Source organism: Salvelinus fontinalis, chromosome 9 (assembly GCF_029448725.1).
Source record: "Salvelinus fontinalis isolate EN_2023a chromosome 9, ASM2944872v1, whole genome shotgun sequence".
In the NCBI taxonomy this organism is placed as follows: domain Eukaryota; kingdom Metazoa; phylum Chordata; class Actinopteri; order Salmoniformes; family Salmonidae; genus Salvelinus; species Salvelinus fontinalis.
Genome location: NC_074673.1, coordinates 42605402 through 42629807, shown reverse-complemented (window position 1 = coordinate 42629807; position 24406 = coordinate 42605402). Strand labels below are relative to the sequence as shown.

The following is a 24406-nucleotide window of genomic DNA, read 5'->3' as shown; positions in this document are numbered from 1 at the left end:
CCTTAATTTATAAACACAATTTTGCTCAACACAGATATTATATATGGAATAATCGGGATATATTGTATAAAAATAATTATTTGTTTTTAAAATATTGGTTCCGAAATAATATCCTATTGGTGAGCCAACTGGTAAATGCAGAGGGTCTTTTACTCAGTTATAAGGAATTCTTATCATTTTACAAGGTCCCTGTAACACCTAAAAATGTTGCAATTGTTTTAGATGCCATTCCCTCAGGTGTTGCTATGTTATTCAGGAACGTGTCAAGACCTGACCCTCAGAGCCTACCTTCTATTGACCCTGTTGACTCATCAGTAGGAAAGATTTGTTTCTCTTTTGGTCCATTCAACAACAGAGCGATACGAACCTTGTTTCAGCAGGATGTTGTATCTATACCTTATGTCATGCCTTATTGGAATAGATTTATTGATAATATCTGTTGGAAAAAAGTTTGGATGTTGCCACACACATACCTACTTGTTAACAAAATTAAGGAAGTTTCCTTTAAAATTATTCATGAATATTATCCTGCCTACCACTATATGAAGAAGTTTAAGGGAAACTCAAATTGCTCCTTTTGTAATGACCACCCAGAAACAGTGTTGCATCTTTTTTGGCATTGTATTCATGTAATAAAACTGTGGCAAGACATCAGTAGGTTTATAATTGAACACATTTATGAAGATTTGACACTATTGTGGAGAGATGTACTGTTTGGATTCTTTACATACGATAGAAATAAGCTGAAACATTTTTATGTAATTAATTTCATTATTCTTTTGGCCAAATTTCATATACACAAATGTAAATTTACAAACAAAAAAACACATGTTCTTACCCTACAAAAAGAAATTGAACTGTATTTTAAGACTGTTAAATACTCTACTAACAAAAAAGCTGTTAGAATTGTAAGTGTATGTATGTCCCTTAAGGTCCTTGTGTAATTGTAATGTGATATTGTACCCCCTTGCTCAATTGTCCATTCTATATATGTAACAGTTTAACTTTATGGCGTCCCCTCGCCCCGACCCGGACGCGAACCAGGGACCATCTGCACACATCAACAACAAGTCACCCACGGAGCATCGTTACCCATCGCTCCACAAAAGCCGTGGCCCTTGCAGAGCAAGGGGAACCACTACTTCATGATTTCAGAGCGAGTGACATAACCGATTGAAACGCTATTAGCGCGCACCACAGCTAACTAGCTAGCCATTGCACATCCGTTACATATAATCTATATATACTTGTGTTCCCTCATGTACTTTATGTATTGATTTGTTGTTGATAATAATAAATAAAATAAAAAATATATATATCTTTTTAAATATATATTATTTTTTAAAGAAAAAAAAGTAGCTGGGGCACTTGCCATGGGTCTAAAATCCCTCATGTCCATCACTGTGGCAGTCAGAGGATTTGTGGTACCAAATGCATACCCTGAAAACATACTTTTCTATATTCATGAGTTTAGACAAATATGCGTTAGGGCAGCATGTGGCTGTCCATTCTTTTTCAATGAGGGACTAGGAACAGTGGGTTAACTGCCTTGTCCAGGGGAAGAAGCACAGATTTTTACCTTGTCAGCTCTGGGATTTGATCTTGCAACCTTTCGGTTACAAGTCCAACACTTTAACCACTAGGCTACCTGCCGCCCCGACTTCTGGAAAAATAAGCTCTTATTGTTCTTGCACACAGGGGGATGCAGCATGTCTTACACGTGACATACGTGTCTTCTGTGGGCATAGTCTATGATTCAATCTACAATGAATGTTACATGATTACCACTCATTGTTATGAGTTAATAATAGAAAATTACACCAGATTACCTGAAAGGTGTATTCCAGTATATAATTTCTCAGTGTGATGATATTGATGTATTATAGGCCAGGAGATGCTCACCTTTGCATCTCAAGGATTTACAGCCCATGCAACTGATCAAAGGTCATCTCTTAGCATAAAGCAAATCTAATCTGCTAGTGTTAAACCATATTATTGCGCATATATTTTAGACTGTCCTGCTGTCCTGCCTGGCCGGCTCCCCTCTCTTCACTGGGATTCTCTGCCTCTGACCCTATTACTGGGGCTGATGAGTCCCTGGCTTACTGGTGCTCTTCCATGCCGTCCCTAGGAGGTGTGTGTCACGTCGTGACAGGCTTTTTTCGCTATACTCGACATGAGTGGGTTGAGTTTCTGACGTGATCTTCCTGTCCCGTCTTGTGCCCTCTTGGGCTTGTGCGGTGGAGGAGATCTTCGTGGGCTATATTCAGCCTTGTCTCAGGGTAGTAAGTTGGTGGTCTGTTGATATCCCTCCAGTGGTGTGGAGGCTGTGATGTGGCAAAGTGAGTGGTGTTATATCCTGCCTGATTGGCCATGTTCAGGGGTATCATCAGACAGGGCCAGTGTCCCCCGGCCTCCTGTCTCAGCCTCCAGTATCTATGCTGCAATAGTCTATGTGCCGGGGGGCTAGGGTCAGTCTGTCCTATCTGGTGTTTTGTGTGAACTTAAGTATGTTCCCTCTCATTCTCCCATCTCTCTCTTTCTCCCCTCCCAGAGGACCTGAGCTATAGGACAATGCTTCAAGACTACCTGGCCTGATGACTCCTTGCTGTCCCCATCCCCAGTCCACCTGGTCGTGCCGCTGATCCAGTTTATGCGGTTTTGCCTGTGGCTATGGAACCCTGACCTGTTCACCAGACGTGCTACCTTGTCCCGGACCTGCTGTTTTTGATTTGATTTGATGTTGTCCCCGTGGTTATTATTGCTGTAAAGTGTGTGTGTCATGAGTATTTCTTTTTTTTGTTCTCTGAATTGTTTTTCTCTTATTGTGACATCACAACCTGTAACCTTAGGGACTGAAAATGGAAATTACCTTAATCTGGTGATGTATTGCAGGCCTTCAGTATGTTATGTTACAAATGCAGGGGGCAGAGTAAAGACTACCTAGAGGTGTGGTCATGTTTAAATCCTGCAGACACTGTGGACCTCCTTGGCCACCCATCTCTTGCTGTTACTCCCTAAAACAGTGATTGGGTTATCATTGGTAACATCAGGGATTATGGAAAGGAGAAGTATACCTTTGTCATCATTGAGCAGAGATGGAAGACATCCAAATGAGCAAAACAACCCGTTTAGACCTGTCATTACATGCCTGTCCTTGAGAGCAACTTCACCTGGAGACTTTAGCAGTTTCCTAATGTGCCCCTACCATTCACTGTTAGTAACCTCGAATGCCAGCCACCAAATGTCTAAAGTCTTACATAGTTGTTTCTTCTCCTCAACCAACCTACTCAAAAGTTTCACAGGAATCTTTCATGTTATGCACAATTATTTCTGCAATATAGAGCAAAAGGAGAGCATAAAATATATTAAATAGCAACTTGTTTCCTCATATGTAGTTTCCTTCAGTTTTACATACCCAAGGGATGAGAGTTGACATTTTAAGGAGTTGTTCATATTCAAAAAAACAGTCTAATCCTTGTTAATACAGGTCACAGAGTAGCTTACACAGGTTGTTATTGTGTTTATGAGGGTGTCATACCACACTGGCTCAGCAATGGAACACAGATATTGACATACTGTATCTTCTTATTCGAACTGCAGACTGATGTGTTATGCTGAAGAACATTGTATGCAGCAGCAATTGCTCCACAGACGTGTTTCTAGAACAATCAATAAAGTACACCTGCTGTATATTCATCTTTCAGCTCTCACTCAAAATACTGTGGCCATACCTAGTCTTTAATTAGGGTAGATTGATATTTTTAGACATGGATGTTCACTTGTGAAAAGGGAAAGAGAGAGAAATTAAGCATTTATTTACAAATAAAAAGGACGATCCAACTTTTCTCCATATGGTGGCAGCATTTAGCTACAAGTCATTGAAATGTATTTTTTTTTAAAAGCCCTTTTTACATCATCAATTATCACAAAATAGCCATACATACCCAGCCTAAAACCCCAAAGAGCAAGCAATGCAGAAGCACAGCGGCTAGGGAAAAAACCCTAGAAAGGCAGGAACCTATGAAGAAACCTAGAGGAACCAGGCTGACAGGTGGCCAGTCCTCTTCTGGCTGTGCTGAATAACCAGTGCAGTACCATCTCAACAGGAATGTGAACTCCATTTGGCTAACCAACATGGAAATTAATATCACATTTCATGTGACTATATAAAACAATGACACAGCTAATTTAAAAGATTAGGCACACAAGTATTCCTTAAAATATAACCTTTATTATATAAAAATGCTTTTGATACAAAAATTATCACAAGTGTAAATTACACAAGGCATTTAAAACACAAAACAGAGTTTGTACGGAGAGCATCTATATACTGGCACAATGAAGTAGAGTCGAAGTTTTCCCTATCCAGCAACAAGCCTTAAAATGGGCAGGGCAGCAGGTTTTGTTGTGGAGGTCTGAGGAACCTATACAACCTCTCTGGTAGAAGCCAGAGGTGTTCAACATAAAGATGGAGGCCTGACACTATGTCATAACACTAATGTTGAACATGATTTAATTTCACTTCTTATGTCAGCACCATTGTTAATTGCCTATACACAAATGACTGAGAAAAAGCTTGGAAATAAGCTTTAAAAGAGGTATGAATTTAATATACATTTCCCTCTGCACGTCCAACAGTCATTTTTACATTCACTGTTCACATTTCATAACTGGTTGGATAGTTCATTTTTAAGTAAGTGCTCAATTTAGCAACTGACAGCTTGCTGAGCGTACACATAGACCTTCAAAACAAGACAATATAATGGAGCCATGATTTTACAGGTGCATGATATTCACCACTGATGAAATTCAATCTAAAGAATTAAATTAAAAGGTATGAGGATAGTAAAATTGTTTAGAGAAGAGGATGGAACAGCTTTTTTTTTTAAACTAAAAACTCTGACAAAAGCTGAAATACCAACCGTATTGGCATCTTTTTTTTTTTTTTTTTAAAGGAATAGTCAGTGTAATATGTCATATGTAATTAGAGCACACTGACATGGCATATCAGTTTAATGATAAAGTGAAGAGATTCACGAGTGAGTTAAAAGGTTGTCTAGCCTTGTCATTTCTGGGTGACAACTGCATCAATGATGAAGCCGTTCTTATGAGTTATTTCATACAGACTCCTTCAAAACAATGAACACAATTTCACAAATGCACATGTGAATACTGTTCTACACAAAAAAAAACAATTGCAATGTTGCTAGACAAATAATTAAAAACAGTCAAATAGCTTCATGATCTATTGTCAGTCTTAATACGCAAATTGTAATTGTTTGGTTGGGTGCTTTCTTTTTTTCTTTTTTTAAGTGTTTTTATAACTCAGTATATATGTACAGTAGCAGCAAACACACTTTTGGTATATTGTAAAATAAACATATGCTTGGGACAATTTCAAATCACAAATAAAATCATATGATGGCTGTTTGAAAACAATTATTATTTACTTAATTACAAATATTTACAATATAATTTTTTTAAATTCTTTTAGCTGGCCACATAACCAGTTTAATATTTTTGAATAGAGTACTTCCTCAAATCGATATTGGTGTCCGCTTGTTAAATGTCACCGTAAATAGGTATCTGTTGTTTGAAGGAAGTTCTAAAGTATTTTGCTGAAAAAACAAAGGCCAATAGAATGGAGTCAAATTGAAGGTATTCTCTAAATTAGGACGATACTCAATCTGAAACGAGGGTGGGAAACATGAAAGATAAAGACAAGTGATACAATTCACACTGTACAACAATTTCACACTTGATCTGGCCCTATTCCATCCCATCCCCACTTTAACCCATGGCAATCAGTGGAAATGAATAAAATAGAATTATCTAATTTGTTCATATTTAAAATTATTTACAGACATGGCTATTTCCCCAAGTGTCATGAAGAGTCAGTGCAGGGTGAGGGGGGCGGGGGACAGAGGTGAAAGTAACTGCGCTCTGTGGATGGAGAAGGGGGGCAGCTCTCCTCTGCTGATAGGTACTGGCTCCGGGGGGTGGGGGGAGGAGGGTAGGGGTCAGAGTCTGAGTTAAGGTCCATGTAGTACTTGTTGCTCTTCCAGCGACTTGTGGTGTAGTCGCTGTCACAGACGTCAGTGCTGCAGGGGGTGGTGGGGGGTGCCACGCCTCGCATTAGATAAGGCCTTTCAGGAGCAAGCATGGAGGAGAGAAGACAACATTGTAAATTGGCATCTGTTGTAAAATAAAACAAAGTTGACTGTAGCATAATGCAAAGAGAAACTGATCTCTTACCTGTAAGACCTGGTGGTGGAGGGACTGTTAGAGGAATAGAAGACGTCTGCGTTATACAGGGAGCGATCCGTGGCTGGAGAGGGAGGAGGGTTGAGCATCTGCAAATACAGAGAATAACATGCATATCTTCAGCCATTCTCCATTTGCAATTGAACTTTTACTTTTCTTCAGTATGGGAATTATGTATGAGAGCCAACTCGGATAGGACAGACGAGGTGGGTCCCCTACGTGCAGGTAAAAGAGGGTGGAGAAGGTGGGTACATACCTGTGGATAGAAGGCTCCCTTGGCGCTGGATGAGCTGCTGGAGGAGGCCCCTGTCACATGGTTCCTGTCGTAGAGCGGAGTTCCACTACTGCTGCTCCCCATCAGACTGACAGAACTCATGATAGACTTCCCACACGAGATACCTAAGAGAAACAAAACACTGTCTGTCAGAACAACTAGCTGCTTCAGCACGTAAAAACAATCCCGTCACAGTACAGGCGATCTCTATACACTCATCCAATTGACCTGCAGTTTTCAGTGTTGTGTAATTGCTGACCTTTACCTGTGAAGGTTCCGTTCTGTGAGCTGCTAGGGGCGATGAAGTTGAGGGGTACGTGGGGGGTGCCACTGATGTAATCATGGGGGAAGGCTCCGTTGGGACCTTTGTAACGGCGGCACACGACCCGCTGGCACAAAAAGTACATCCCTCCCATCACAAACACTGACAGGATGATGCCAATGACAGGGCCTATGGTGCTGGTGTGAGATGAGTGAATGTCGTTTGACGAGGGGGTGAGGAATTCTACAGACAGACAGACAAAGACATTACTATACATTTAACGGACCGCTGTCAATTCTGAGCAAAATGACACAAAATACAGGTATGTGTAAATTCTGAACTGACAATTCTAAACTCCCTTGATTTTGGCGACAGTGAGTGAAGTTAAACGCACCACAGAAGAGCTCGTCAGAGTTGTCAGCACAGTCACTGTAGGAGTCACACTGCTGTTTCTTCAGGATGCACTGGTTGTTGTTACAGCGGAACTGGTTGGGCAGGCAGATAGCTGAGGGGAGTAGAGCAGAGCAAAGTCCTCGTTACAAGACGAGGCATGGTTTATCGTTACAATCCACACAACAAGGTTGCTGTTGCTCCCAGTCTAAATCCCAACCCCATTAGTCCATGTTTACTAAACTGTCCCAGTGTCAATATGTAGTACACAGTCTGAGTTGAGTGAGCGTACTGTCACAGTCCTGTTCATCGGAGTTGTCTGTGCAGTCTGCCTCTCCGTTACAGCGTAGCTGAGCATCCACACACTGGCCCTTGTCACACTGGAACTGGAAGGCCGAGCACACTGGGCACTTCTCCTCGTCACTGTTATCGTCACACTCGGCGAAGCCGTCACAACGCCACGCCATGGGGATGCAGTCAATGTCGCCTGTGGCACAGGTGAACTGCTCTGTGGAACAGGTGGGCGGCTCTGAGGTGGTAAAGGAGCAGAGGACGTTTAGATTCACAGCAAAACGCCTGGTGGAGGAATAATGCACCTGATATTGTTCACTCAAAGCCTTATTGGATTTGTTAGAGCAGCGGCTGTGCTGTACCTCCACAGACGAGCAGGTTGGGCAGCAGGACCAGGTGCATGGGACAGGAGCAGCGAGGCGTCCCGTCTCCTTTGGCGATGCAGATGTGTGAGCAGCCTCCGTTGTCACGGGAACAGGGATGAGAAGCTTTGGAGGAGAGGAAGGAAAAGACGTGGATGGTTAGCTTTTGCCACTGGAGAGTGTCAACCGAACTCTGCTGTACTACATACAGCACTACATATGCAAAGGTACTGTTATAAACTGTGGCAACGGAAGTGACTAAACAAAGGGTCCTGTTGCCTTACCAAACTCGGTAGGGTCAATGTCTTCCACAGCGTGGATGCTGGTGAGGTAGGAGATGCGACCCTGGATGCGGGTCCTCTTCTCCCCCGTCAGTTTGTCCACCCGCTCGATCATCTGCTGCTGTCTGTCGATCCAGTACAGGTGCTCTCCCAGCACCGTCAGACCCATGGGCTGCAGGATGTTTGAGTCCTGGAGGACGATCCGATTGGCTCCTGGGAGGAGGAAAAGAAATGACCTCCTCGGAACCAGGGCCGTATACATTATCCTAATCATCAAAGACCGTGCATTCTCCCAAACGTATTTACTTTCCAGACCCTTAGGGCTTACTTTAGAAGCTCTAACCTTTATCATACCAAATATAGCTAACAACTTCAGACGCCATCACTAAAACAACTTTGTTTGAATAATATTCAATATCTCTGACCAAACATGGTCAGCCAAAGTAAAGATACACTCTTATATAACTCGACAGTCTTCGATGGTGCATAAATGGCCTGGATAAATCAGTCTGGGTGCTTGTTCCTATCCATTCCAGACTTCAGAGGCCAGGCAGGGGGAGTGAAGCTAAACATGTATGTGCACAGTCAGATAAAGGTGAGCTCATCAGCCACCAGGCAGACATCAAACCTTTCTCTCTGCACCAGGACCGGAAAGGATCACAAGGCCTTGGCTAGCAGCTGTCTGACAATGATAGAGCTTAACCAGACAACCTTGATGTCTCTGCTCGTGTGAGGGAGGGACTAGGAGAGACCAAGGATTAAATGTTTTTTTTTAAAGGCCCACATCCGTTCTGATTACCTACTATTTTCCTATGATCAAACTCAGCTCCCCCCTATTTGACCACAAACTGTGTTTGGACTGGAGGAACATTCCGTGTCATTTTCTGTAGTATTGCGGTGTACTTCAGTGACTATTGAGAATGAGAGCTGTAGATAAACACCGTCGAAGCAGACGAAAAGGAACAATATATTTTCAGCTGAGTGTTTAGAAGTGCTGGTCCTCTGGTTCTAGAATGGTTGTTGTTCTTTAGCCCTGGGACTCACCAGTGAGGTCACTGCTCTCGATGCGTTTCAGGTCAGCGTCCACCCAGAACAGTTTTCCCAGCTTGTTGTCCAGTGCTAGAGCTACAGGCCGGATCAGACCCGTGGTGAACAGAGACTCCCGCTCCGTCCCGTCCAGAGACGCTCCCTCGATCTTAGCAGAGCGATCCTGCATGGTGGTGAAATACATGTACCTATAGGAGAGATGAGCCGGTCCGAGGTTAGAAAACTAAAACGACCAAAACAAAAGCATACTGCCAGACATTTTATCGGTTTCTAGCCTAACCCCCCAACTGTGTACAGTACTTTAGATGTACATTAATATACAGTATCTATCAAGGTTAGCACAAAACATTGGGCCGGCAAGTAGCCTAGTGGTTAGATCATTGGACTAGTAACCGAAAGGTTGCAGTGGGCAGGGCAGGGCTCTCCTTCACCCTGTACTGTGCTGGGTGTAGACTAGAGCTCAGGGCTGTTCAGTTAGCCCCCCTCTCCCTCTCTCTGAAAGCCTGGAGGAGTAGAAGCTATTGTCTATCTGTGTGGGCCTTCCCTGGTTTGTTATGTCTCATGCCAGGTTCTATCAGCTCTGATAAGACCCTCCCTAACACTTGTTGGACTGAGAAGACTTGGAGAAATAAACGCTATTGCTCAAACGCTCATCTGTTTATAATTTGGTTCTGCCTCTCCAAGGGAACAATTGTTAAATGGCAGTCTGTGAGCATAATCAATTGACATACTAATGTAACACCAGAATGCTTTGAGTAAATCTGGAAGATGTCACTTCAAGGGAAAGTGGGAGAAATTTATCCTGACAGATTTTCAACCTGCCTGTAAGCTTTACTGAGCCAAATATCTTCAATGTTTATCTACTGCTTTCCAGGCCCAAAGAGAGACATTTGAAAGTTGCATTTGATTCCCTAACATACAAAACTTCAAGACCATGTCAAATTCTCAAAATTGTCAGCTGGTTGCCATAAGTTTTAAATTTGTTCCTTTCTGGCCACGCTCGTTGAGATAATAAACACGTCTCATGATGATTTGTTTACTTCTTTGACTTTGGGTTACTCCTATGGAATAAGTCCCCTCTGTCACATCCAGGCCAAGCCACAAAGAGCCCAAAATAGAAGCTAACGTGGAGGGCAGCCGCATGAACAATGGGCATCACAATTACAGCGCAGCTTGCCAGGGCCTGACCATGGCCCTGAACATACCACTGCTCCACTAGGCTAGAGGTGAGGAGAGAAGAGAAGCTCAGGCAGCAGAGCACAATATGCACAACCATCTGCTGCACACATGGCCCGACATCTCAGCCTCGTACTTACTTAGGGCTGTGGTTCCTTCCCTGCCCTATGGAAGGAAAATAAACAGAGCTCCACGGAGCGTCCAAGTCAAATTGTCAACACCACATCACTAAACACCTGATCACCCACTAATTACTCTGCTGCTTGGAGGCGTGCCACGCCCTGTCCCTGATATATTTTGGAAGTCCTGTATATTTTAAAAAGCTTTCGAGTGAGTTCCCCCTGTTTTCCATTCCCAAGTCCACCACTTATGGGGTAGATTTCAAATAGAAATGTTGCCATCTCTAAATGCAGTTATTGAGTCAGTCTGCCTCCATCTTCACAGTTGCCTCAACCAGTGCGACAGTATGAAGCAGTATTTTGTTTTATTCAGCCTCCGCCATGACTCCACCCTCCCCTCTCACCCTTTCTCTGCATTGACAACGATGGCTCTGGGTTTGTCGTGTTCGTCCCTCAGCACCACGCCCACAGCATCTCCGTCTAGGCGCTGGAGGTTGATGGTGTTGGTGGCCTCACAAGTCCAGTAGACAGTACGGCTGTAGGGGTCCAGGCTCAGGTCGTGGGGCTGCTTGTCAGGCTGCTGCTGGTGGGTGGAAGTGGTGGACACCACCACTGATGACTGGAACAGGAGAAAGGAGAAACAGATACACATCAGAGAAAGGGGCCTACAACAGTTTCACATGGTCAAAGTTATTTCCAGTGTTCATACAAATTCATTTGTGGCTGATGGCTGTACTGATGTCAATCAAATTAAGTGTTATAACTCTGTCATCGCCTTGATACAGTAGCCTGCTCTATATGTCAACTGGAAGGTGACAAGCATAGTTAGTGTCTGTTGGAAATCACATGACATAGTATCTTAAAATGTGCTGTTGGTACAAGCAGGTTAACATTCTGGCCCGTGGTCCTGTTAATGCTCTCGCACCTGTGTGCCATCGTCGCGGGACCTCCTGATGTTCTGTCGTCCGTCCACCCAGTAGACCAGGTGGTCCAGGGGGTCATAGCTGATGGCCCGGACGGTGCGGAGCACGTGGATGGGCAGGATGATGTCGGGGCTTTGCTCCCCCAGAACCATGCGGCTGATGGAGGCCTTCTGGCTGAACAGGAGGAAGCTGGAGGGGGCTAGAGAGAAAGCCGGGGGGGGGACAGAGGTCAGCAGGCGCAATCCAAACAAATCTTTCTCGTTCCCCCTTCTCCTACCAACCTCTCCATGACTGTAATCCGCTTACTAGAATGCAGTAATCAGTGATCCCCAGAGGCCAGGGAAGTATGCAACAGTAAGAAAGAAAAACAGACTCATGTAGAAAGACAGAGCCTTCATCCCCTGCCAAGTGCAGAGGAATGCTCAAGCTGGGATATGTGCACAGCAACCTCCTTTCTAACACTTGTGTCCACATCAGGCCTCAGTGAAAGTCTGAGGTTTGCTCATGGCATGATTCAGACAGACATGTGTTTGGGGTTTTGCATGGCCGAGGGCTGTAGACAGACCTGCGTTTGATTTAGACAATACATTCATCTACAGCGGGCGGAGGGATCGATGGCAATATATCTATATTTCTTTTAAGTCAGTGGGGGACCACACATTTTTTGGGGGGGGGACTTATTTGGTTGCCAAAAGCAATTTGCGAGCCAGATAGAGGGCAGTTATTTGAAAAGGTATAGGTCCATTCTAATTTCTACATACTTCGATCTAGATTTAGACGTTCAAGAGCAGCCTGGAGCTTTAACCCAAAATAAATCCTAAATACTCTCCTTACCCAAACACACAAACTATGACTGCTCAATACAACACTGAAAAAAACTACATGTTGTTTATTACACCAAAACATCCCCCAGCCAAGAGCCCGCACGCTCCCCGTTTCTCAACTCACAGCTGCAGTTCCTGCCGTTGGAATCCAGGGTGTAGTGGGAGGCACAGCGGCACTGGGCGCCGGCGGGCGACGCCAGGCACAGGTGGGCACAGTTGCCGTTGTTCTGGGAGCAGTCGTTGGCACCGTCCTGGCGGGAGGAGTGGAAGACCAGGATGTCCATGACGTATTCCAGGTGTCCCTGGACCATGGTGCGGTTGAGGCCGCTGCGCTTGTCTGCCCGCTCGATGCTGCGCAGGTTCCAGTCGGTCCAGTAGATATAATCCCGGTACTGGGTCAGACCAAACGGGTGCGGGAGGTCGTCAGCCACTATCTCCCTCTGTAGACCTGGGGGAAATATATAATTATCAATGTGGACGAATGAAAATGTATTGGTGAGGGTATGGTTTTAAACCACATCAATATGAAAGTAATATTGTACAGTAATATGAAAATAAGTATATCATCAATATACACCATGTATCATTAACGAAACAGCAGAGGGGGTTGAAAAAGAGATCGACTAGGAAAAAAGGAGAGTATCTGGGCTAAATGAAGATTGATATTTCTGTCAACCACAGAAACATGATGGATAGGGTAATACGCTCATCATTTATATTGGAGTCATTTTAGTAGACGCTCTTATTCAGAGCGACTTACAGCGCCTTCAGACCCCTCAACTTTTCCCACATTGTTACTTTACAGCCTTATTCTAAAATGGATTATATAATTACTCAGCAATCTACACAGAATACACTATAATGACAAAGCGAAAGCAGGTTAAAAAAAATTGCACATGTATTACAAATAAACTGAGATCTTGTTCACATACAGTACCAGTCAAAAGTTGACACCGAATTATTCAAGGGTTTCTTTATTTTAACTAATAAAATAAAAAAAATCTACATTGTAAAATAGTGAAGACATCAAAGCTATGAAATAACATATGGAATCATGTAGTAACCAGTGTTAAACAAATCAAAATATATTTTAGATTCTTCAAAGTAGACACCCTTTGCCTTGACAGCTTTGCACACTGTTGGCATTCACTCAACCAGCTTCATGAGGTAGTCACCTGGAATGCATTTCAATTAACAGGTGTGCCTTGTTAAAAGTACATTTATGGAATTTCTTTCCTTCTTAATGTGTATGAGTCAATCAGTTGTGTTGTGACATGGTAGGGGTGGTAAACAGAAGACAGCCCTATTTGGTAAAAGACCAAGTCCATATTATGGCAAGAACAGCTCAAATAAGCAAAGAGAAACAACAGTCCATCATTACTTTAAGACAAAGGTCAATCAATACGAAACATTTCAAGAGCTTTGTGCAGTAGCAAAAACCATGAAGCGTTATGATGAAACTGGCCGCCACAAAAAAGGAAGACCCAAAGTTACCTCTGCTGCAGAGGATAAGTTCATTAGAGTTAACTGCACCTCAGATTGCAGCCCAAAGAAATGCATCAGAGTTCAAGTAACAGACACATCAACTGTTCAGAGACTGGGTGAATTAGGTCTTCATGGTCAAATTGCAGCAAAGAAACCACTACTAAAGGACACCAATAAGAAGAAGAGACTTGTTTGGGCCAAGAAACATGAGAAATGGATAATAGACTGGTAGAAATCTGTCTTTTGTTCTGAGATTTTTGGATCCAACCGCCATGTCTTTGTGAGACACAGAGTAGGTGAACGGATGATCTCCACAGGAGTGGTTCCCACCGTGAAGCATGGAGGAGGTGGTGGTGCTTTGCTGGTGACACTGTCTGCGATTTATTTAGAATTCAAAGCACACTTAACCAGCATGGCTACCACAACATTCTGCAGCTATATGCAATCCCATCTGGTTTGCGCTTAGTGGGACTATCATTTGTTTTTCAACAGGACACTGAACCAAAACACACCTACAGGCTGTGTAAGGAGCGTGATGGAGTGCTGCATCAGATGACCTGGCCTCCACAACCAACCGACCTCAACCCAATTGAGATGATTTGGGATGAGTTGGACCGTAGAGTGAAGGAAAAGCAGCCAACAAGGGCTCAGCATGTGGGATCTCCTTCAAGACTGTTGGAAAAGTATTCCTCAAGAAGCTGGTTGAGAGAATGCCAAGCGTGTGCAAAGCTGTCATCAAGGGAAAGGGTGGCTACTTTGAAGAATCAAAAATCTTTTGATTTGTTTAACACTTTTTTGGGTTACTACATGATTCCATGTGTTATCTTATCATTTTGATGTCTTCACTATTATTATACAAAGTAGAAAATAGTAAGAAAAACCCTTGAATGAGTAGGTGTGTCCCTTTGCTGAGACTCAAAATTGAGCTCAGGTGCATCCTGTTTCCATTGATCATCCTTGAGATGTTTCTACAATTTGAAGTCCACCTGTGGTAAATTCAATTGATTGGACATGATTTTGAAAAGGCACACCTGTCTATATAAGGTCCCACAGTTGACAGTGCATTTCAGAGCAAAAACCAAGCCATGAGGTCGAATGAATTGTCAGGGGACCTCCGAGACAGGATTGTGTCGAGGCACAGATCTGGGGAAGCGTACCAAACAATTTCTGCTGCATTGAAGGTCGCCAAGAACACAGTGGCCTCCATCATTCTTAAATGAAAGAAGTTTGGAACCACCAAGACTCTTCCTAGAGCCTGCTTGGAGTTTGCCAAATGGCACCCAAATACTCTCAGACCATGAGAAACAAGATTATCTGGTCTGATGAAAACAATATTGAACTCTTTAGCCTGAATGCCGAGCGTCACGTCTGGAGGAAACCTGACAACATCCCTACAATGAAGCATAGGTGGCAGCATCATGATGTGGGGATGTTCTTCAGCAGCAGGGAGTAGGAGACTAGTCTGGATCGAGGCAAAGATGAACGGAGCAAAGTACAGAGAGATCCTTGAAAAGTGCCTGAGCGCTCTGGAGCAGGTTAAGACTGGGGCGAAGGTTCACCTTTCAACAGGACAATGGCCCTAAGCTCACAGCCAAGACAATGCAGGAGTGGCTTTGGGACAAGTCTCTGAATGTCCTTGAGTGGCCAAGCCAGAGCCCGGACTTGAACCCGATCAAACATCTCTGGAGAGACCTGAAAATAGCTGTTCAGCAACACTCCCCAGCCAACCTGACAGAGCTTGAGAGGATCTGCAGAGAAGAATGTGAGAAACTCCCCAAACGCAGATGTGCCGAGCTTGTAGCGTCATACCCAAGAAGACCGCTGTAATCGCTGCCAAAGGTGATTCAACAAAGAGTAAAGGGTCTGAACACTTATGTAAATGTGATATTTAATTTAACATTTTTTCTAAAAAACAGTTTTTGCTTTGTCATGGGGTATTGTGTGTAGATTGAGGGAAAAAAATCAATTTTTTAATATGTCTAACGTAACAAAATGTGAAAAAAAGTCAAGGGGTCTGAAAACTTCCCGAAGGCACTGTACAAGAATAATTAGGGTTAAGTGCCTTGCTCAAGAGCACATCAGCTTATTTTTCACCTAGTTGGCTCAGGGATTCAAATCAGCGACCTTTCAGTTACTGGCCCAACGCTCTTCACCACTAGACTACCTGCTGCCATTTCATGTGCTGTCGTCATTAACATTAGTGGTTGGAAAAGAGATTGACTACGGTATGCGTTTACCTTGCATGTTGGTTGACTCTATCATGCAGGTGTCCAGGTCGGTCCAGTACAGTCTCTGGTCAATGTAGTCGATGGTGAGGCCGTTTGCTCTGCCCACTTTGTCCACTAGGGTCACTATGTTGCTGCCGTCCATGTGGGCCCTGGCGATCCTGGGCTTGCCTCCCCATTCAGTCCAGTACATGTAACTGAGGAGAGTAGACAAAGAACTGCTTTTTATATCCCCCCAAACACTTGATGGCAGCCAAGACCATGTCTGCATTCTTAAACTAATTCAATATGAACTAGTAAATTGGTAAAAATGGCCACAGCCCCAAGTATGGGGACAATCACTGTCGAATAACTCAGTGTTGTATTTGAGAGAGGAAACAATGCCAATGGGTGAAGCTATGTGGTAAAAATGCATCAGAAGCCACAGGAATGACTTTTGACAGCGCCAGGATATGACTTCATACTGCAGAGTGACATGTAGAAGCCGTGGCAGGTTGGCACAAGAGTGTCGACAAACTCCTCACACGGAGGACTAGCCGCAGTGCTGTGCCACTGACGCAACCTCTCATTACACTCACTGCCTGAGAGGGAAAAGATCATGTGTGGGGATTCACCCAGCCAGACATCTCTATCAGTACTGGTGAAGAGACAGTCTAGCCTGGCTTCAAAGCTGTTTGTACGGTTTTCCCCACTCTTATGGTCACGGTCACACGTTCAAAGTTGTCAAGACCGCACAAACAGATCAACAACAAGGCTAAGGTCAGTCAGACATGAAAGTTGCGTCATGCAGATGGGACGAATCTCAGTCAGTCTTACCCGTTGGCGGGGTCGAGGGCCAGGGAGCGAGGGTTGTCCAGGTCCTTACACACCAGGACCTGCCGGTACTGTCCGTCCAGCCGGGCCACCTCGATGCGGTTGGTCCCGGTGTCGGCCCAGTACACGTTCCTGCCCATCCAGTCCACTGCCATGCCCTCTGGGTAGTCCAGGCCAAACTCTATCACATGCTCCACAGAGCTGCCATTCATGAAGGCCCTGCTGATGGTCTGGGGAGGCAGAACAGGGGAGTAGGTTCAGACACTTGTACAACAGTCAGGCACAGAGCTCAATAGGAATTTTAAAAAGCCTGGAGCCTAAACAAATAAATACCCGGTGGCTAATTCAACCCAAAACGACAGAAAACAAACCCCCAAAATGATACATGGAAACTCTAAAATTAACAATGACTAGAATAGAATGACAGAAAAGCAGTCATCCTCACCTTGGTGCTAACGTCAGTCCAGTAGATCCTGTTCTCAGAGACGTCAAAGTCGAGGGCAGAGGCCTCCTTGACCCCGGTGAGTGGGATGGCCACATCGTTAGAGTTTGTGCCGAGAGAGATGGAGCGGATGTCAGCCCGGTTGGTGAAAAGCAGGAAAGCCTCGGGCACCACGCACGTCCTCATGTCACTGAGCAGCTCCAGGCCCATGGGACAGGCACAGCGCAGGCCCTGGGGCCGGTGGAAACACAGGTGGCTGCAGCCGCCGTTGTCTTCCGCACAGCCGTTCGTGCCTTTAGGAGAGAGAGAGAGAGGCAGACACGGTCAGTTTCTCTGCAGTAGACAGGGAGTTCTGCTCTCTTCAAGTTTTGATAGTTGTGGATATCCATACATGAAAATTAGAAAACATTTACATGAGTATTCGTAAATATTGTATACTACTTCTACTAAAAAAAGCTGTCTACATCCTCGTGTCAAACATTAACATTCTGTCTCCTACCGGAGGTCTCTGTGACTCTGGTGGCCTTGAGACCCATAAGGTCAGGCAGCTGATCGATGATGATCTCTCGGATGGCGTCAGTCTTGTGGACCCTCTCGATGCTCCGTCTCTGCCAGTCCGTCCAGTAGATGTAGTCGCCCAGCAGCGTGAAGCCAAAGATGTGGGGAAGCTTGTCCTCCAGCAGGGTCACCCTGTTGGAGCCATCCACGTCAATCACCTGAGGGAGAGCAAGGAGGAGGGTTTAACCGTAAAATGGGCAACCCAAGCAGTAGCCTATGACATGTATGAAAATAAACAGTTTTATTTCAGCACACCTGGCGCAGTAGGGTGATTTGCTCAAGGGCAAAATGGTAGGAACTGGCAACTAATAGGCATCTTAAGTGTGCCAAGTATGAGCAACAGAGTTTGATTCATCCTCAGGCTCTTGTTCTGTTAGACAAGCATTCACTCACACCCCATAGATGCTGTAGGCATCAATAAGAGTTATGCAATCTTGTACTTGATAACCTGGGGCTAAAAAAAAAAAACTTTAAAAAACAGGTGAGACCAAGTTTCCGACACAACTGGATACATTGCACTGACAGTAACCCTCACATAATATTTGTTGAGTTCACCAAGTGCGTACTAATTTCAAGACGTTCTTGCTGCGTGTATTAAAGCCAAATCAGAGACATTTCAAACCAAGAAAAGTCAATACATAACTGCAAACAGACAAACTTGATTTTCATAGATAACCATAGAGCATGACTGAATATCTCCATCAAGGAAAAACATCTGTGGGAGACAGCACAAATCCTTATTTGTATCACGTTTAAAAATGAATAAATGTGACAGTATAAGATTCCTGTCACAAGTGTTGCATTACAGAGGGAAGAAAATGAAGTAAACGGATGTAGGGAGTGGTGCCAAAGCATGCGTCGGTCATTTAAGGTGCAGAAAGAGAGAACTGAAACTGAGTGTTCCTTCCTGGGAAGTGAACTGTGCTTATTTCAGAAAAGACTGCAATTACACTCAACACAAATCCTAGACTACCCGGCATTACCATTACACAAAACTGTGCCTCTGAAAATAGAGCCATTTTTTATTTTCGCAAACTGGGGTCAGCTCCAGGATATATTTCCATCTGACTGAAAATTCTGGTGTGGCATCTTATGGCGGCCACTACTACGTGACTCGGTGAGCATATTCTGCTCCAGGAGAAACCGAACGCTACGCAGATCAGCACTGTGTTTCTCCTCTTCCATTTCAGCTTGCATGGAGGTATCAGTGGGTTCATGTGGGTGTAATTCAGTCCATGCAACCAACCAGCCCACCCTAGGTGTTCATTTTGGTGGGAGACAACTGAAGTGGTTCAGACACACAGTATTACATTTTTTTTTAAAGGGCCTGCTCTGGATAAAAACAAGATGTTGTCCACAAGCACAAAACCCTATAGGAATTCAGCACAGAAGGCACGAGTACACCTTTATGTCCTGTTCAAAACAAGTATTTAACATAATGGCAACTTGTACTTCTAAGATCCGGTGGTCTTACAGATGACTTTGGATTGCTCGAGTTAAGACAAACTTAAACCCATTCAGCAGTTACCGGTTGACATGTAGATTTGTATTAAGACATTCTGCCAGGTGACGGCCATAATAATGTGGACTATTGTTTTACCGAGAAGGAGCTCTTAAAACAAAGACTTCCTGTACGATGTGGTTCCCATCTCGAGCCCTTCCTGTGTGGAGCAGAGAGTGCAGACGGAGATTGGGTTGGGGCTGGGGATTGGGGCTACTGCCAGGGGCTGTTGCCCTGGAGGGGTGTCCACTTGATTCATTCCTGCAATTCAGTCCCTAGCTTCCTACAGCTGGTAGAGCGACTGACTTCCTCCCTCTCCTAATATAAAGAAAAACTGGGCGCATTGCAGGCAGCACACTGAGGGGGACTGGCAGAATTTGACACCACAGAGAAATGGTGTCGCTTTTGAGGAGGGGAAAAAAGTGATGGAAGATAATCCGGTTCACTACACTGCTCTGACCACATGGCTGACAAACTCAAGGTGTGGATTGGGTTCACTTTCGCCCAGCATTCTTTATTGGACATTTATACCGTGTGACTCGGTTGTCCCCACCACTGTTTCAGTAAAAAGCTGAGATGAGGCTGGAGAAATGTTAGCAGTCAAATTCATAGACAGAGCTAGGGATGTAAAGAATGACATCAAAATTATAGTTAACCATGTTGAGGCTATACAGTGTTTGTAAACAAACATTGGCGTAAAACAAGCTCATATTTTAATTTCTGATGGGGTACTACAGTTAAACTAAGATCATGAGGAATGTATATGTTATATTCGTCAAGAATCAATGGGTACATATCAAATTTATAAGTCCAAAAATGGATGTAGAAACTGCAGATTGCCCCTTTAACAGGGCTAAGCACAACAAGCCAACCAATAAAACTCAGTGCAAATTCTTAAAGGGGAACTAGAAGAAAGTTGTTTTCACACCTCACTCCAATACACAGTTCAACTTCAAAGACAAGTTGAAGTGCAGTAACACTGTGGGGGAGAGGGTGGGTCATCTCTGGGGTGGGTCACGTGACGCTCAGCAAACAGGTTTCTATAACAGCCCCAGCTAGCAGAGATATAATACCTCAACTGAACTTCCCTGGAAGCTTCACACAACGTGTGTGGTATTCCAAGTTCCATGAATGTTATGATTCCCTGTTTGAGGGAGACGGATCATTTAAAATGTTTCCTGTCTTTGGAATGTAAATATTTGTTATTCTGTAGTTAGGCCTTACTAGTGCGTTATCTTGTCCCAATTAAAATATTGATGACCAGTTATGCTTTGGAAGCAGACTTTCGACTTTGGGTTCTAACAATCTGTACAGAATATTGAGAGTGTTGTTGAACACAGGATGGGGTTAATCTTTGTCTCATGGTTTCCTAGGAGTTAGGCATGAATTCTTTCCACTGGTGTAATTAGACATGTTATTGGATGGCATACCTTTCAAAACGTCCGTTTCTCCCTTGCCTTTTTGCTTTCAGTGGACTACAGGACATTGTTCAGGCGCTCACCAGCGTATACCACCAAAATCCCAGCACTTTTACCAGCAATGGATGAAACCTTCCCAACTCGGGGATGATTTCTCCCCTGTACCCTTTCCCCCCAGTCTAATCCAGGTAGGAGTACTGCTCTGGAGTCATGTTCCTCCCTATCCTGACAATTCCACATAATCCTTTGATGCGCTGAAAGGCGAGCGGTGTAAGTGCGCAGCTTATCAATTTTTGGCCCTGGATTCCAGCGGCGTGGCCACACTTTCTCCAGGTTAACTCCTTCTGGGGCTGGCCTGGGAGTGGAGGGGAGAAAGGAAGGAGTGGGGGAGGGGAGGCCCTAGACAGCATTCTCGGGTAAACGCATGGCTGCCAGTGCATACTGGACCCTTTTGTGTAATTAAAAACGTGCCAGCTGCCTTGGTAAATTAGCCCAGAACAAACTTAAGCAGGCCTCTGAGGTCTTCAAACATATGCCACAGGGAGAAGAAAGTGTTGAAGGAATTGACCTCCCCTTTCCACCAAAAAAGGAAAAATCTTGCAAACAAACAAAAATGGACTCAAAACACCCAAACACATTCTTTTGCTAAACAAAAAAAAAATGAAGGTATAGAGTTGGCAATACAACAAGTAAGGTTTGTTAAATAAGTTGGATCTGATCTTATTATGCTAGATATAGAAATGTTGATTCCACAGGATTTAGGATCAACTGAAAACACACATTTTGATGGCATTTATGAGCAGGAATCTTTTCCAACCCTTGGAAAAATGATAAAACAATTTTATTGAGGAAAACAAAACATGAAAGTCTCATCAGCAAGTCAGAGAAAGTTATTTTATTTAACCTTTATTTATCTAGTCAAGTCATTTAAGAACAAATTCTTATTTACAATGACAGCCTACCCCGGCCAAACCCTAACGACGCTGGGCCAATTGTGCGCTGCCCTATGAGACTCCCAATCACAGCCGGTTGTGATACAGCCTGGAATCGAATCATGGTCTTTAGTGACGCCTCTAGCACTGAGATACAGTGACTTAGACTACTGAGCCACTCGGGAGTCCCTGCTTGGCGGGCTTCAATGCCAGCCGATTTTAAATATCCTATTTGCGCCTTAGTGTCACAGATGCCATTCAAATTCTGTGGGCCATGGCAGTGTGACAACGGGCCGCATGTTCTCCAAAGACCAGTCTCTACTAGCGAGCCTAAAGCTGCTCTGAGTATGACTGAGGCCTGACCAACACAGAACAGGCCATTTCACTCCCACATTACACTTGATTTACAAAATCAGTGTGACATTTATTTCTTACCACTTAGTCTCAATTACAAACCATCATTCCAATGGCCCTTTAAAATGTCAAGCACTAGTTTATTTTAATTTAAATAATTAGGCTATAAAGTCGCTTTCTGCAGAAGTAAGATAGATCTGTAGTAGTGGGACCTGGGATGCGTTTTTCTGGGTTTGTTGCTGTGTGATATGATACCTACCCATCATATCATTGGCTCAGCTTTGGGATCACCTTCAAGATGCACATAACCTTGTGGACTACATTATATGGAGAAGTCTAGGAGAATTGCACAAATTCAATCTCCACATGAGCGAGCCCCCCCCCCCCCCCCCCCCCGCCACCTCTTTTACCTGCCAGATCTGACCAATTACCCCACTCCCGAATACAGCCCCCCCTCAGGCCACTTCACACGAAACAACCTCCCTATTCACCATTGGCTTTGAAATATTATAGGGTTTCGCTTGAGGTTTGGCCAGTTCTTCTGAAGGCCCGACTCGGCAACAAATGATATTATCTTTTTATCTGCCGTTTTCTATGTAAGGCCAAGAACAGCGCTGCCTTAATTCAAACAGAATGTCCTTACTGCTTTTCTTTCCCCCTCCAATTCTCCATTACACCCCCCCCAATAATGTTCCACGCACTTTCCCCCAACTCCCTTTTCAAGCCTTTCTCTTGACTTTCTCTTGCTCACCCTCCCTTATGAGGGTTGACCACAGGAGAAATGAGGAGAAAGGCTATTCTCAAATAACATTTGAATTGTGTCACCCAATATACAAAGTCATGCTTCTGTTTGAAGCCTTAAACAACATTTGGTTTAATGGACTACTATTGGTCATATGATCAAATTCTTGTAAAAGACTTAATCTGAACATGTTTTAATTATTTGCTTATACATGTTGACGTTTGGTCTGTGAAGACTCTTAAAAACAAAAATGGTGGATCTGAGTTGGTGTCTACAAAATATCTAAATATAAAAATTAAATATCAATTCTGCAATTCAAATGTCTAGTATCATAATTGGAACCGTCCTCTGGAACTCAACATGAGTCTAATGTGATGCAGAACACAATTCAAATCAAATGTTATTTGTCACATGACTCGTAAAGAACCGGTGTAGACTAACAGTGAAATGCTTACTTACGGGCCCTTCCCAACAATGCAGAAAGAAAATAACGAGGAATAAATACACAATGACTAACGTGGCTAGACACACACGGGGTACCAGTATCGAGTCAATGTGCAGGGGTACAAGGTAATGGAGGTAGATATAGGTAGTGGTAAAGTAACTAGGCAACAGGATAGATAATAAACAGTAGCAGCAGCGTAAGTGAATAGTCAAAAAGTAAGTGCATAGAGGGTTCATGCAGATAGCACTAATAGTTAACTTCTTCGGGGTAGGGGGCAGTATTCAGATGACTGAGGTGCCTAAAGTAAACTGCCTGCTACTGAGGCGTAGAAGCTAGGATATGCATATAATTGGTAGTATTTGATAGAAAACAATCAGAAGTTTCTAAAACTGTTTGAATGATGTCTGTGTATAACAGAACTTATTTGGCAGGCGAAACCTTGAGGACAAACCATCCAGGAATGTTTTTTTTTTTTGGTGGGGGGGGGGTCTAGATTTCTAAGGCACTTGCTTGCAGTTCCTATCGCTTCCACTGGGTGTCAGTCTTTAGAAATTGGTTGATGTTTTTCCTTTGAGAAATTAAGAAGTAGGGCTGTTCAGAACGAGGGTCGAGTCTAGTGTACTGTTGTGTTTGGGGCGCGTGACTTGAAAGCTCGCTCCACTTTGTTTTCGTCCTGTATTGAACGCAGTTTATCCCATCTTAAATTTTATCGATAATTTGTGTAAAAAAATACCTAAAGTTGTATTAGAAAAGTTGTTTGAAATGTTTGGACAAAGATTACAGGTAACTTATTAGGTATTTTTTAGTCATGTTGCGCGAGTTAGAACCTGCTTTTTTCTGGATCAAACGCGCCAAATAAATGGACATTGGAGATATAACGACGGAATTAATCGAACAAAAAGACCATTTGTGATGTTTATGGGACATATTGGAATGCCAACAGAAGAAGCACTTCAAAAGGTAGGGCATGAATTATATCGTTATTTCTAAGTTTTGTGTCGCGCCTGGCGGGATGAAATATGATTGTCTGTGTTTGTTTCATGGGGTGCTGTCCTCAGAAAATCGCATGGTTTGCTTTCGCCGTAAAGCCTTTTTGAAATCTGACATGGTGGCTGGATTAACAAGAAGTCAAGCTTTAGTTTGCCATATTGCATGTGTATTTTCAAGAATGTTAAATATTTACAATTCCGTAGTTTGAATTTGGCGCCCTGCACTTTCACTGGATGTTGGCCAGGTGGGACGCTACCGTCCCACGTACCCTAGAGAGGTTAACAA

The 24406-nt window shown here is 43.7% G+C and overlaps 1 protein-coding gene across 2 annotated transcripts in view; it reads right to left on the bottom strand.

The window, feature by feature from the left end:
* Positions 1 to 4214: 4214 nt before the first annotated feature.
* Positions 4215 to 24406, bottom strand: part of lrp5 (low density lipoprotein receptor-related protein 5) — a 50635-nt gene continuing 30443 nt past the window's right edge. The window contains exons 9-24 of one of the 2 annotated variants that reach the window (XM_055934491.1): positions 17681 to 17897; positions 17185 to 17474; positions 16743 to 16969; positions 15939 to 16123; positions 12341 to 12664; positions 11395 to 11591; positions 10874 to 11088; positions 9172 to 9362; positions 8131 to 8340; positions 7847 to 7972; positions 7486 to 7722; positions 7198 to 7308; positions 6801 to 7046; positions 6524 to 6666; positions 6259 to 6356; positions 4215 to 6149 (exon numbers count right to left, since the gene is read on the bottom strand). In XM_055934491.1, the coding sequence (XP_055790466.1) occupies positions 5888 to 6149; positions 6259 to 6356; positions 6524 to 6666; positions 6801 to 7046; positions 7198 to 7308; positions 7486 to 7722; positions 7847 to 7972; positions 8131 to 8340; positions 9172 to 9362; positions 10874 to 11088; positions 11395 to 11591; positions 12341 to 12664; positions 15939 to 16123; positions 16743 to 16969; positions 17185 to 17474; positions 17681 to 17897 (3279 nt within the window). In that variant the 3' untranslated portion in view covers positions 4215 to 5887. The remainder of the gene's footprint in view (positions 6150 to 6258; positions 6357 to 6523; positions 6667 to 6800; positions 7047 to 7197; positions 7309 to 7485; positions 7723 to 7846; positions 7973 to 8130; positions 8341 to 9171; positions 9363 to 10873; positions 11089 to 11394; positions 11592 to 12340; positions 12665 to 15938; positions 16124 to 16742; positions 16970 to 17184; positions 17475 to 17680; positions 17898 to 24406) is intronic. The other variant, XM_055934492.1, reaches the window with a different exon arrangement.